The sequence below is a fragment of the Alosa alosa genome, chromosome 13 (genome assembly GCF_017589495.1).
Source record: "Alosa alosa isolate M-15738 ecotype Scorff River chromosome 13, AALO_Geno_1.1, whole genome shotgun sequence".
Classification (NCBI taxonomy): Eukaryota; Metazoa; Chordata; class Actinopteri; order Clupeiformes; family Clupeidae; genus Alosa; species Alosa alosa.
The window spans coordinates 3,144,277-3,159,080 of record NC_063201.1 but is presented as its reverse complement, the minus strand read 5'-3'; the positions used below and the strand labels follow the sequence as shown (position 1 = coordinate 3,159,080).

At 44.7% G+C, this 14,804-nt stretch overlaps 1 protein-coding gene and 1 long non-coding RNA gene across 2 annotated transcripts; one reads left to right on the top strand and one right to left on the bottom strand.

The window, feature by feature from the left end:
* Positions 1 to 1,242: 1,242 nt before the first annotated feature.
* LOC125306494 lies at positions 1,243 to 2,551 on the top strand. Its single transcript, XR_007195571.1, has 2 exons — positions 1,243 to 1,965; positions 2,022 to 2,551. It is a non-coding gene; the product is annotated as an uncharacterized LOC125306494 (long non-coding RNA).
* Positions 2,552 to 3,041: 490 nt separating this feature from the next.
* Positions 3,042 to 5,176, bottom strand: s100t (S100 calcium binding protein T). Its single transcript, XM_048261911.1, has 3 exons — positions 5,133 to 5,176; positions 3,677 to 3,839; positions 3,042 to 3,584 (listed from the first exon to the last, which is right to left on the bottom strand). The coding sequence occupies exons 2-3, from the start codon at positions 3,836 to 3,838 to the stop codon at positions 3,411 to 3,413; spliced, it is 336 nt and encodes a 111-aa protein (XP_048117868.1). The 5' UTR covers position 3,839; positions 5,133 to 5,176; the 3' UTR covers positions 3,042 to 3,410.
* Between the last annotated feature and the right edge of the window lie 9,628 nt (positions 5,177 to 14,804).

Here is a 14,804-nt window from a genome sequence, read left to right as displayed (position 1 = left end):
GGGGAGTTTGAGCGTTGAGGCAGATGAATGGCCAAAATGGGAGCCTGCTGGAGCATGATGAACATGAATGCCTACACATCCCCTTTCCTCTGAGACTGGGAGCTGGAGCCACTCAGACCTGTACATGAGGCACGGCCCATGGAAGCAGATCCTGCAGAGCAGCCACTGTCCTGTTCTACGATGAGAAGCTCTTTGAGCTCGTGGGTTTTTTTCCTAACCTTTTGTTTATCCCATTCCCTTTCTTCTCTTTTTCTCTCCTTCTCTCCACTCTCCTAACCTCTTGTCTCCCATCTAAGCCTGTTTCCTCTCATGCAATCTCCTCTCCTCTCTGCCTCCTCCTCTCCTCCTTCCTCTCCTCCTCTCCTCTCCTCCTCTCCTCCTCCTCCTCTCCTCCTTTCTGTACTCCTCCCTCTCCTCCTTTCTGTACTCCCTCTCCTCCTCTCCTCCTCCTCTCCTCTCTGCACTCCTCCTCTCCTCTCCTCTCCTCCTCTCCTCCTCTGCACTCCTCCTCTCCTCTCCTCCTTCCTCTCCTCCTCTCCTCTCCTCTCTCCTCCTCTCCTCCTCTCCTCTCCTCTCCTCTCCTCCTCTCCTCCTTCCTCTCCTCTCCTCCTCTCCTCCTCTCCTTCCTCTCCTCTCCTCCTCTCCTCCTCCTCTCCTCTCCTCTCCTCCTCTCCTCCTTCCTCTCCTCCTCTCCTCCTCTCTGCACTCCTCCTCTCCTCTCCTCCTTCTCTCCTCCTCTCCTCTCCTCCTCTCCTCTCCTCCTCCTCCTCTCTCCTCCTCCTCCCCTCCTCTCCTCCTCTCCTCCTCTCCTCTCCTCCTCTCCTCCTTCCCTCTCCCTCCCTCTCCCTCTCCTCCTCTCCTCTCCTCCTCTCCTCCTTCCTCTCCTCTCCTCCTCTCCTCCTTCCTCTCCTCCTCTCCTCCTCTCCTCCCTCTCCTCCTCTCCTCCTCTCCTCCTCTCCTCCTTCCTCTCTTCCTCTCCTCCTCTCTCGACTCTTCCACTTTCTGTTTGCCTTCCCCCTCTCAGTAGCAGTGTCAGCGTGTGTGTTGATCTCATCATGGCTTAAAGACACACACAGACACACACACACACACACACACACACAGACACACACACACACACACACACAGTGTTATTTGCTTGTCCATGCAGTGGAAGACCATAGGAGAGAGTGTTGCCATAGCTACAGAGCTAAGCAACCCAGCATGTGGTTTTGACTGTATTCCCCTCGCCCGTCTCCCCCCCTCACGCTGCGTGGTCACACTTCATTTCGGTCGTCTTTCACAGACATTACTTTCTCTTGGTTCTAATTTCCAACGTTAAAGCTTATTGCGAGGTGAAAGCATCTCCGATGTGTGTGATTCTGCTCCCATTGGTTCAGACGTGGCAGTCAGCTGACTCTGTTGCTCTCCTCACCTCTCTGTCCTGTTCACCCCCCTCTCTCTCTCCCTTTCTCTCTGTCTCCCTTTCTCTCTCTCTCTCTCACCTGTGCCCAGCTTTCCTCCTTTTAATGGTTAACTCGTACCTCTTTTTGACCCCCTTGTTAACCTTCATTCACCTGAATCTTTTTTGCGTTCTTCTGTGGTCACTTCCTACATGCGGTTCTTTTTCCAGGGAGGGGAAGTGCAAACTGTGATGCTCTGATTCTAATGTCATTTCACATCAGATCTTTTCAGTTATAAAAGTAAAACGAAGGAATACTAAATATTTGTATGGCTCTTTAAAGGTTTACTATACCTCCCTTGTGATGCACAGTGTCCTGCCATGGAAAGATAATAGGTCATAACACCCACACAGGCACTGGCAAAAGCTTACTATCTTACGGTTGTGAAACAGCGCTTTGATGGCTGCATGGACATCGGCCATCTGTGGAGACAGTCTCATGAGAACAGGGCCACAGGGTTCCTCTCTCCTCTCAGTTTAGTAGGTGACCACAGGACAGAGTAGGTGACCACAGGACAGAGTAGGTGACCACAGGACAGAGTAGGCGACCACAGGACAGAGTAGGCACAGGACAGAGTAGGTGACCACAGGACAGAGTAGGTGACCACAGGACAGAGTAGGCGACCACAGGACAGAGTAGGCGAACAGAGTAGGCGACCACAGGACAGAGTAGGTGACCACAGGACGGACTCACGCACACAGACCACTTCAAGGCTTCATCTGTGCCATGGCAGCTCTCCAGCACGAGGTACCAGTTTGCAATAAGCGCAAATTGTCCCGTCTGAGTTGCCTGACATACCTTAGAATCCTACCTATGAATCCAGTCAGCGTCGTATGGAATGAAGGAGGCGGAGGATGAAGAAAAATCTTTTGGTTTTTCTTCATCCCAGAGAAGCTTTATGAGAATCCATTCCATCCTCTTTTCTGTCTTCTCCTTCTCTCTCTCTTCTTGTCTTCTCTTCTCTGTCTTTCTCTCTTTAATCTCCTCCGTATTCCTCTCTTTTTACTGTGACTGGCATTAGACAATAAAAGAACAGACGGTGCCCCCTTTGAATCTGCCCTCACAACTGCTTAGCCAATCAAATAAAGAGTAGAGATTATCAATATCAACTGCTGTTTCTTTGTGAGTGTGTGTTTGTGTGTGAACAATGTTGTTTAATGTCCTTGACCAGGGATGAGCACCTTCTAGGAACTTCCAGAGAAGGGTACCAACATATGACAGATGCAGTTTTGCCTCTCATGAAATTAACATTGGCCACAGTGGGGACGTGGAGAAGCATACAACGGAACAGATGAATAGCCTTAAGCATTTCCATTATGACAATGTTCCACTTCAACAAACATTTCATAAGAAGCAATGGGCCCAGGAGTTGGCAAGAGACTGCAACCTCAGCAAGTGAACTAGGGCCTATGGAGTTATGACAATTGAAATGTAAGTGGAATCCGTAGTGAAATAGTCCAACATCGCCATCTAGTGGTAGAATACCCAGAAGACGCATGTAGGAGACTAGGACATTCATTGTGTATGTGTATTCATTGCAGGCTCATTCAAACCACCACTAGACCTCTAAAAAAAGGAAAATAAAAGCAGCACTCGGCGTTAGCTTGGAACGATCATAGTTTATTTTTTTGCAGAGAAATGGGTTAAATTAACAAACAAAACAAACGAATGAAAAGAAAAAGAAAATATTCACAATTTCAACAATGACCGTCAGCGAAACTTCATTCCCTAAAACAATTCATTCATCTTACAAAGCGTGATTGAAGCTAACGTCGCTTCTATCGACATGGCACGTAGCATATGCCAAGCATCTGCTTTGATAACCGCCATGACAAGGTTGTGGGATGGTTGGAAACCAGGTGTTGATATGGGACACACATACCGCTATTCTCTTCGTCTCCTCCCTCTTCTTCGAATTGGTCATGTTGTCTTAGCATATAGACTGAGGTGGAGGTTATTATTTTTCTTTTACTCCGTCTTGGTGGTTTTCTTGTCGTCTGGGTGGTACTCCTGGAAGAAGTCATTGCAGGCCACGGTAAGTGCCCCGACAAGAATGATGAACTCGGTGAAGTCGACCTCTCCGTCGTTATTTGAGTCCAGGTCACCCATCACCTTTTCCACGGCGTCTTTGTCCTGGGCATTCTGTCAAGCAAATAACAGGTTGTAGTTACAACTAAAGATGGCCTACGAACATGACATTCCTACATTATTGTGATTTCGTCCCTGTCTCTTACCCCAAGGTAGTTGCCCAGCTCTGTCGTGAGCATCTCTTTGAGCTCGGCTTTGCTGAGGGTGTACTTGTCTCCCTCGTTGCCAGAGTACTTGTGGAAGGTCTGGATCATCAACTGCATGGCGTTCTCCAGGGTGGAGGCATTCTCGGTATTGAAGGTGCTCATTCTACAGGGAAAGGTGAGACTGTAAGTAAATGTTTGTAGGCCAAATATTTATTGTGTGTGTGTGTGTGTGGATTGCCCATTAAAAATCAAAATACCAAAACTCAAAATAGCTCAAAATATTTAGTCTTGGCTAGTCTTGGCTATCCCATCCTGCTTGCACATAAAAATAGACCTATGCCGGAATAGTTGAATGTTAAGTAAAGTGTTCCTTCTGGCCCCATCACATTAACCTGACACACAATCAATCTAATAAGAGTGAAACATCAGACAGGTAGCAACCTCCCTTTCAGATCAGGACAGGAAATGAAGGTAACCTCACACTCACCCTCTCTCTTGGCCTCTTTCTGTATCTCTCTATCTCTATCTCTTTTCCTCTCTCCCTCTGTCTCACTCCATCACTATCTTCCTCCCTCCCTCTGTCTCTCTCCATCACTATCTTCTCTCTCCCTCTGTCTTTCTCCATCACTATCTTCCTCCCTCCCTCTGTCTCACTCCACTCTCTACCTTTACCATGAGGGCTTCAGAGAGGCGGCGCTCACTGTGTTCGTCTATGGAGGGAAGTGAGAAGCACACAGCTGGTGCGAGTGAGGGAAGAGAGAGAGAGAAAGAAAGGAGACACTAGTCCAGTCCAGGACACACCGAAAGGGGAGATAGAGATGCATGTCTGATTATATTGGGAGGAAATGGAGAGGTTTGCACAGGGCGAAAGATCACCAGCAGATCACAGCCAGTGCACAATATAAGTGTCTCATCACTAGAGTGCAGAAAATGACCTTTTCTTAAATGCAAATTAATTTATCATCCCCATCTATCAGAAGTCTCGGAAATAGACACACTAAGACAGATTAATGGGCTGAAATCCAGCAATGAGAAAAAGCAAAAGTTGAAAGTTTTAGCTGGTAGATGTTCAAGATCAGAGTCTGTTCAACAATGTACCTGACTTGCCTTCTAGTCTATGTGACTATGTATTCTGTAGTTTTAGATTGCCTAACCATAACCTTAACCCTCAGTATTCTGTAGTTCTAGATTCTGTAGTTTTAGATTGCCTAACCCTAACCTTAACCCTCAGAAAAAAGCATTCCGCTAAAGCTCCACATTCTCTTGAGGTTGCCATTCACCTCATAGGTGACCTCAGACTATCCTGACTCTATTCCCCTGACTCTATGCTGTCTATTCCCCTGACTCTATGCTGAGTCTATTCCCCTGACTCTATACTGAGTCTATTCTCCTGACTCTATGCTGAGTCTGTTCTCTGAGTCTTTCCTCCTTCAGCAGGTCACTCTCAACTCCTTACCTGAGGGTTGGTGGTGGGTTGCTCCTGTGTTCCAGAGAAGGAGAGAGAGACAAAGGCTGATGAGGAGACGGGAGAGGGGCCACGACTTATATACCCCTCTCTCCCCTCCCACCTCAAGTCATCCCTCCCTCTTCTCTCTTTCTCTATCCATCTCTGTATTCATCCATTCTTCTATCTCTCCATCCCACAAACCACCTCTCCCTCCATCCATCCATCCATCCATCCATTCCCTGCCCACCTGTTGCCTTCTGTCCCTCCCTTTCTTTTTGTTGACACAGCGAAACTAAAATATTTACAAACAAGCAGATGCTATCCACATTCGTGGCAACACCTCAAAGCCCAGCGCAGTGTCAAACACACTCTGTGGAAATAAACATGTTTTTTTCAATAATTGGCAGCCTACTGCCTCTTACCCACTCCACACACAAACACACACACACACACACACACACACACACACACACACACACACACACACACACACACACACACACCACTCACTCACTCACACACACACACACCCCACACACTCACTTCCAGACACAGAGAGACACATACACCCATTCATACTTACAAATGCTGACACTTAGTCAATAATGACGCTGTATTGTATCAAACCGATGTAGCACTTCAAGTGAAGAGGCAGCGAACAAGTTCATGCCATTGTAGCCATAATTTGATAATGACACAGTTCAGACAGTCTGTGTGTGTGTGTGTGTGTGTGTGTGTGTGTGTGTGTGTGTGTGTGTGTGTGTGTGTGTGTGTGTGTGTGTATGTTTGTGTGACATGCAAGGGAAGCCTATATACGTTTGTAAGATTTTGTGTGTGTGTATGTGCATTGTTGTTGTGTGTGTGTTAGAGAGTAGTAGTCCATAGACAATGGTCTGGCTTCTCAGTTACAGCATTTCATTATCTCACTGAACAAAAATAGGGTGTGTGTGTATGTGTGTGTGTGTGCGTGTGTGCGTGTGCGCGCGTGCGTTCGTGCGTGTGTGCGTGCGTGCGTGCGTGTGTGTGTGTGTGTGTGCGTGCATGTGTGCATACATATTTATACTGATAGAATGTCCTGACTAGAGCTCTGAGTGTGAGTTCTGACTTTACTGAAGAAAATAAAAAACAGAAAGCTATAAATGCAACAAACAAATATGACTTGACTATGAAATGTGTACAGTGTATATATATAACTTAAATGAATCAATTATGTAATATCTAATTTGTCTTGTCCGAAAAACAAGCATAGAATTTTTTGCTGGATCTTTTGCAATAATGTTTCAGTGTAGCCTTTGTGGTGCATGTGTGTTGTAGTTTGGGTGTACAACAGCTGCTTTCCTTTAATGATTAAACTCGTGGATCTGGTGGCTCTGACACGATCATGGTCATGAATAAGTAAAACAATAATAAGTAAAACTTTAATCCAGTTGTCTACAGTTTTACTCTATAGGCCTTTCTCAACACCTACACACACACACACACACAGAGACACACACACACCTACACACACACACACACACACACACACACACACACACACACACACACACACACACACACACACACACACACACACACACATACACACCTACACACACACACACACACACACACACACCTACACACACACACACACAGACACACCTTCCACCTACACACTCACCCCACTCATTCAGTTTTACTCTATAGGCCTTTCTCAATGCCCCCCCACAGGAGGTCAGAGGCCTGTCAGTGTGTGTGTGTGTGTGTTTGTATATCAGACAGGAGGTCAGAAGCCTATCAGTGTGTGTGTGTGTGTTTGTATATCAGACCTGTACAGAGGCCTGTAAGGATCCTGTGAGCGCCTCATACACAGTGGACTGTAACAGGCATCCATGCGCATGCGGCAACCAGAACATATCAGAGTATGTAAGCAGGGTTCAAAATTAACACCCGCCAACCCGCCAAGTGCGGGTAAAAATTAATTTTGGCGGGTGTTAATAAAAACGTATTAGCCAGTTTGGCCGGTGATGCATGAGGCATACGGCTCTGTTCTCCGTCATATATCCCACTGGCAGTACTTCCTACATTTCCCATGACCACGGTGCTGTAATGCTACGTGATGACGTTTCATACGCCCATTGGCTGCGCAGTTTGCAGTGAAACCAGCGCGAGAGACCATGGAAACGAACGGAGCGTCTACCAGAGAACACAAGAAGAAGAACGAATGGAGCCAGAGCAGGGAGCATAGACACACACACACACACACACACCTACACACCTACACACACACACCTACACACACACACACACACCTACACACACACACACACACACACACACACCTACACACACACACACACACACACACACACCTACACACACACACACCTACACACACACACACACACACCTACACACACACACACACACACACACACACACACACACACACACACACACATACACCTACACCTACACACACACACACCTACACACACACACACACACACACACACACATACACCTACACCTACACACACACACACACACCTACACACACACACACACACACACACACACACACACACACACACACACACACCCACACACACACACACACCCTACACACACACACACCTACACACACACACACCTACACACACACACACACACCTACACACACACACACACACACACACACACACACACACCCACACACACACACACACACACACACACACACACACACACACCACACACACACACACACACACACACACACACACACCTACACACACACACACACACACACACACACACACCTACACACACACACACACACACACACACCCACACACACACACACACACACACACACACACACACACACACACACACAGACACCTACACACACACACACACCACACACACACACACACACACACCTACACACACACACACACACACACACACACACACACACACACACACACACACACACACCTTCCACCTACACATTCACCCCACTCATTCAGTTTTACAAAGACAAAGAGGAGGGAGTTAGCCAGTAAAGTAAAGTAAAAAAGTACATAACACATGTACACAACACAAATACAGAACACGTTACGAATGATTAATGCAATTAACAGTTTGTGTTAACCTATTTCCTTTGTGGGGGGCTGATGTCATGTAACGGAGGCCGCAAAACTTGAAGCAGCTAGATCGTTTATTTGATTGTCTATGGAGTTAACTCGGCTGAAGATGGAGAGGAATGTGAGGAGCTTGTAGGCGAAAATGTTCAGTTTTAAAAATTTGATCAGTGATCACCACCACATGCATCACGCACTGTGCTTACCACCACACGCATCACATCCTGCACTCGCCTTACTGCACCGAGAGACAGAGGAGGGACCAACATTTAGCCAATCAATAGTAGCTGTACTGCAAACTGTTTTTCACTTTTGTTAGAGAAAGTATACAATGTCAACATGCACCAACAGCATGTTACATAAAGATGATACTTTTCGGGTCCTCATAAAGATCCAACTTGAACATAGGCTCTATGCTACTCCATTTAATTGAGAACGCGTCTGAGCACGCAGGAGAGGGAGAGAAACAAAGCTGGCTTGTCATTGTTGATGATAATTGATATCTCCTTTTATTAAGTTAAGATTCCACTAAATGCAGTGGTGGTTGGGACAGACTTATAGAGGCGAGAAGAGGAATGAAGCAGGGGATGAGTATCGCCAGAGAAATAGATAGATAGATAGATAGATAGATAAATACAGTACCCTCCAGAATTATTGGCACCTTTGCTAAAGTTGACTAAAACTGGTATAAAAAATAATCTGTGGATGATTTATTGTAATCTCACAATGAAATAAATTAGGAAAAATCCAACCTTGAAGGGAAGCAAATTTATTTTGAGAAAAAGGAAAATCTCGAAGAAATAAATATTTTTAATGAAAACAAGTTGCTCACAATTATTGGATAGTAGAAAGATATTTAGATAGATAGGTAGATAGATAGATAGATAGATATCCCAAACATGAAATGAAGTGTTTGCAGTTTCTGTGTATTCTGTGTATATTTTGTGGTATGTATTCATGCCAACAGTGTTAATAAAATGATCAAATGCATTCAATGACACTCATCTCATAAACTCATAATTCTCCTATTTTCATCGGGGAAAAAATGGCTAGTAGAAATCTGATTGGCTAGTAACTTTAGAAAGTTACCATCCACATTGGCTGGTGATCAAAAAAGTTAATTTAGAACCCTGTATGTAAGTTATTATATGAAAATAAATGTGTTGGTTATTTATTGGTTACAGTTCTGGATTTTCAATTGTACCACCCCCACACACACACACACACACACACAGACACACACACACACACACACACACACAGGCGCGCCTGCAGGTGTACGTCTGTTCGCACAGTGCGTATCATCACTCATTGTGTGTGTGTATATTCACACCATATTGGCCTACCATACCTTTCCAACTATGCACAGTATCCCATTAGTTGCATGCCATCAGGCTATTTACAATTTTCTATTAAGTAAAGTTAGTGAACACTTATCAAAATTAACGCACACATGTTTTGAACAGGAGAGAATACGACGCGCCAGGCACGCATATCGCATAGGCTACTTGTTTTCTTTTACTCGGCTTTCTATATGGTTATCAGCACACAATGTTGAGCTAATTCAGTAACTCAATACTCATCATGGATATCACAAGTTTAAACAACGAAAACAGAAAGGATGGAGGCAGCAAAGCTAGAGGAGCTAAGGAGCTAAGATGGGCAAGAACAAGGTTGGCTAAGCAATTGGTGTGCTTGTCAGAACGACTGCATTACAGCTGTTTAAAGTCAGACGTTACAGTAGCTATAACACAACTAAAGGTACTGTACTGTATAGGGATGTATAAAGTTGCCCAAATGAATAGGTAATTGTAGACGTTGTTGTTGCATTATTGCATGTGGATGTTGTTATGCTATGTATGCACGTGCATTGTTTTTTTTTTGGGGGAGATGGGTGTGCGTACCATAGCATTAATTCCTGCAGGCGCCCCTGCACACACACACACACACACAAAAGTGTAGTTGATGATATAAAGCAGGGGTGGCTAACCTGCGGCTCGCGAGCAGCATGCAGCTCTTTGCCTCCTCTCATGCGGCTCGCGAGCTCTTTGCCTCCTTTCGTGCGGCTCGCTGCCTCCTCTCATGCGGCTCGCGAGCTCTTTGCCTCCTCTCATGCGGCTCGCGAGCTCTTTGCCTCCTCTCGTGCGGCTCACGAGACGCATGCGGCTTTTTGCCTCCTCTAATGCGGCTCGCGAGCTCTTTGCCTCCTCTCCTGCTGCTCGCGAGACGCATGGGTGTGCATACCATAGCATTAATTCCCGCTCAACTGATGTTCTCATTTCTCCTTGGATTTATAGTTTTTTATTTTTTGAAATAGCCTATATTTCTAGTAAATGAAAATGCTTTTCATAAGTTGATAGTACTGGCAATAGTTAGGCTGCAATGTTTAAATTAAAATAATTTTATTGTCATGTTATGGATAGAAGTCTAGCCCAATAGGAAGCAGAAACGTTTGTCTGTTGTTTAGCCAGGTGTAATGCAACTTTACTCTTAGCATCAGGAAAACCCTGATGCAAAGAGTAAATAGAAAGAGGAACACGGACATTCAAAAGGCGGATTAATCTTTTTTGTAGGCTAGCATAACCCTTCTGGTTGATATGTCAACATAACCAAAATAAAACCGTAAAAAACCTGTTTAACACGTTAGTTTGGTACTTGGTATGCCAGACTTAACTGATGCATAAAAGCTTCAAACCTGAACATTTCCCAAAGGCACTGACCTTTGCAAGTACAAGGTAAAGGTATACATAGACGTCAGTCAGAGAAGCAGACACTCGATGGAACATTTGACGGTCACATTGGCATCATATCAGTTGTTACATTGGAGCATTTCTCATGCTAATAAGTCATTCAGTGAGGGGGAATTTGTGATGTGTGTCAGATATCTTTGTTGCTTGCTACTCATTCCTGAAAACAATCATTTGTAGCATCTGCCAAGTGTTTCATTTTAAATGAAAAAGAAGAAGATTTAAAGTGTAGGGCTAAGTCGCTGTTGTGGTGTGGGCATCTTTTTTTGTTGTGCGGCTCTTTTGAGTTGTGTTGAAAAATGTTTTGGCTCTTCATGCTGGACTGGTTGGCCACCCCTGATATAAAGGCTCAAATCCCATATGACCTCACAATTTGTGGCATTTCAGAAGCTGGATGTCTTGATAATACCAAGATGACCTAATTGGGTCACTGTGTGTGTGCGTGTGTGTGTGTGCGCGTGTGTGTGTGTGTGTATGTGTGTGTGTGTGTGTGTGTGTGTGTGTGTGTATGTGTCCGTGTGTGTGTGTGTAACCCCAGGCTGTTTTTACTACAAGGCAGAGTACACACCTGATACTGCAGGTGTTAATCCAGTGCTAATTGAATGGTGTCCATACACAGCACCTGACAGTGACATTTTAAGACGGCAGCCTTTGGAAACAGATGTAAAACTACACAAACACATTCACAGCCACATATGCAAACACACATAAACACTCTCAGAGCACACAGGCACACAGACAAACCCGCCCGCACACACAATAAAGTTAAAGCACACACACATAGGTAGTTACCGGTAGGTAATTAGTTAAAGCCCCACATTAACCTCAGGTTGTTTTTCAGCCTTTGCGTCTGTGAGTATTGCATTGCACACAACAAACAGGGACAGACAGATGGATGGATTGGTGTTAAGGATTAATGGATGGAGCCTGTATGTGCGTACGTTTAGAATTTCTATAGACCAGGTGGAACTCGACCAGGCATAGAACTGTGCTCTATTTAGAATCTGACGTACGCGACACACCTGTGTGCCAGCACTTGGCAACTTGTTTACACAAACAATCTCAATTTGGTTCTGTGAGATTTCTGTGAATTTCTTTAGGGCCTACTGAACCGGAAATATACAATTTTGCTGTTTACCTATACCTATGTTACACATATTTTCCCTAGTGGGGTCAATGAACAATTGACAATTACAATTGAGATGTAATTTGTATGGCACACTAATGCTATTTAGGCAAAACCACTTCACAGGTTAGTGCCTGAATTGCTTCTAAGTCACACCATGTCTGTGGAATTTCTAAAGCATAAACGGCAAACTGTCATTTAAAATCAACCTCCATCATAATCCTCTAAATGTTCCAAAGTTCTCAGTTTACATGCAAGCATGCAACAAAGTTTTCCAAAATCTCTACTCTGGCCGAAGTTTTTAGGGACTGTTTGTTATTTATAAACGGGGCCACCGGAGGAAAATAGGGGAGGGTCATGTATTTTTATTCTTTGTTAAGGGGAGGGTCACCTAACTTTTTTTTGTCTGGGGGGGTCACCCATCTTTTGTATTAATGAAAACAGCAAAAAATCAAAGTGGCTTGTTTGATTGTTGATTTCTGTCGCCATATAACGTTCTCTTTCGTTCCATAGCTCTGTCAACATTGAACAATGAAAATAAGGAAGATTTCCCGGGTTTCTCACGCAAAATGTCAATATTCGTCCCCATTAACGTTGGAAGGGTTGGAGCAACAAAGTAGCCTACTTTATTCACGCCTAACAGCCTGTTATGACCTAGGGGTAAGGCCACAACAAAAGAGGGAGTCGAGAGGTTGGACCTTTATCTAAAATATGGATTTATTAACCAAATAACAAACAAACAGTGTGAGGTGGGTCAGTCATCAGTAATGCATGGATGTTGTGTGTTTGCAATGTGTCTGAGTGCAGTGTTGCATGTCCAAAACCCAAAGTAAGAATGGCCCTCCTAAGGGGAGAGGAAGCAGTCCTCTTATCAGGACTCCAGTGTACAGGCAGCCCATCAGCCTGTTAAGTCCTAAGCACACCTGAAAACAAGTAGTCAATATGCAGAAGGCCTAACAGGCCGTCACACCCTCCCCCATAAAACAGAAACCATAGGTTTCTGAATTTCAAATCAATCAGGCCCAAAACATCCAATATGGACAAAACATTAAATTACAATATGCAATTGTTAAAACTGTACACAAGTCTGCACCGCGCTTCCAGCTGAACTCACCACTCCAGGTACCCAATCTGAGAAACACAAAAACAAAAAAGGAGATGGCAAGAAACAGGCAGACGATCACTAAGGGAAATACTAACCCCAGCAAAATGAATTGTGCCCTTGCTCAACAAATCAAAAAACACAGACAGTTCAAATGTAGAGCAAATCCAAGACAAAACTAACAAATTATAAAAAGAAAGTAGGCAGGTGTTTACCACTTTAGCTGGCATATGAGGCAAAACCAACCCCCCGAAGTTTTCCCACTAACTATGTTGCCCCAAAGCTAGCTAAACTTTCCCTATGGTCTTCATGAGGATTTGGCGCGGTTGTTGTGCACCTTTAAACCAGCTGGTTTGCAAAGCGACCTGCAATAGGGCAACCCAATAAATTCCCACGGACGCAGTCGGTGACAAATCATCCAAAGATGATCGACACGAACCGCATTGCCACAACACTACCCCCCCTGACGCAACCCAAAGGGGAAACGCCACTAAAGCCTAACAGGGAAAACAGAGCATTGCAAATTAAAGTGGCAAACAATGTTTTTAAGCAACGGCACAAGACAAAACTACGAAGGCTAGGACCAATATAAGCCAAAAGGCCCTTTACCTCCGATAAATTCAGCCAATAACTGAGCAAAACAAATCCAAATTTTCCAACCAACCTCCCTCGCCCCCCTTCAAAGAAGTGCAACGCACTCACCAAACACAGGAGATGAATCCTATTTCAGAGACAAATGTCGCAAAACTTGGTTAATACGCTCCAATGACCATAGACCAGCCTGTGGCAAGTCACAGAAAAACATATGTCGCACATTCCCTAACACACACAAACATTAGCAAAGCCGACAAAATAAACATTCTAGCACAATGGCACTCAAGCCAATAATGCAAACCAAAATACAAACCTCGCATTTCCAAAATGGTATTCAAACCTTACTATGCGAAAACCTAAGACCCAAAACTCGCACTAGACTACGGCACTACACCGAATCCACTAGGCGAAAGCAGCAGTTAAACCAAATCACACCTGCTGGCCTGCACCTAAGCAGACACCAATCAAGTGCTACGACTGCTAACCAAATTATTGCACCTACGGGCCAAAGGACAAACTGGGATTTCCGGGCGCTTAGCCTACCTGATGCTCTGCACCTGAGCAGACACATCCAGGTGATCCCAACATACTATACTATACTCCCACACAAAAGGAACACATGCCAATTGTCCAACTAATGTGCTACATGCACCAAATGCCAGACTCTCTGGACTTCAAATTCACTCTACCCTCCTGCACCTGAGCAAGGCAAGGCAAGGAGAACCAAAGACAATTGCACGGAACCTAAAGGAGCAAACACAGAATAATCAAATACAAAACAATGTGCTAATTTAAATGTAAACTAACAACAGAAAAGGTTTGTTTAGACGAGCCCCCATGTTATGACCTGAGGGATAAGGCCACAACAAAAAAAGAGGGAGTCGAGAGGTTGGACCTTTATCTAAAATATGGATTTATTAACCAAATAACAAACAAACAGTGTGAGGTGGGTCAGTCATCAGTAATGCATGGATGTTGTGT

Excerpts from the sequence above, each read along its gene's own strand:
- s100t (XM_048261911.1), bottom strand. The coding sequence starts at position 3,838 with ATGAGCACCTTCAATACCGAGAATGCCTCCACCCTGGAGAACGCCATG. Across the intron at positions 3,585-3,676 it reads AGCTGGGCAACTACCTTGGG|AATGCCCAGGACAAAGACGC; the intron begins GTAAGAGACAGG and ends TTTGCTTGACAG.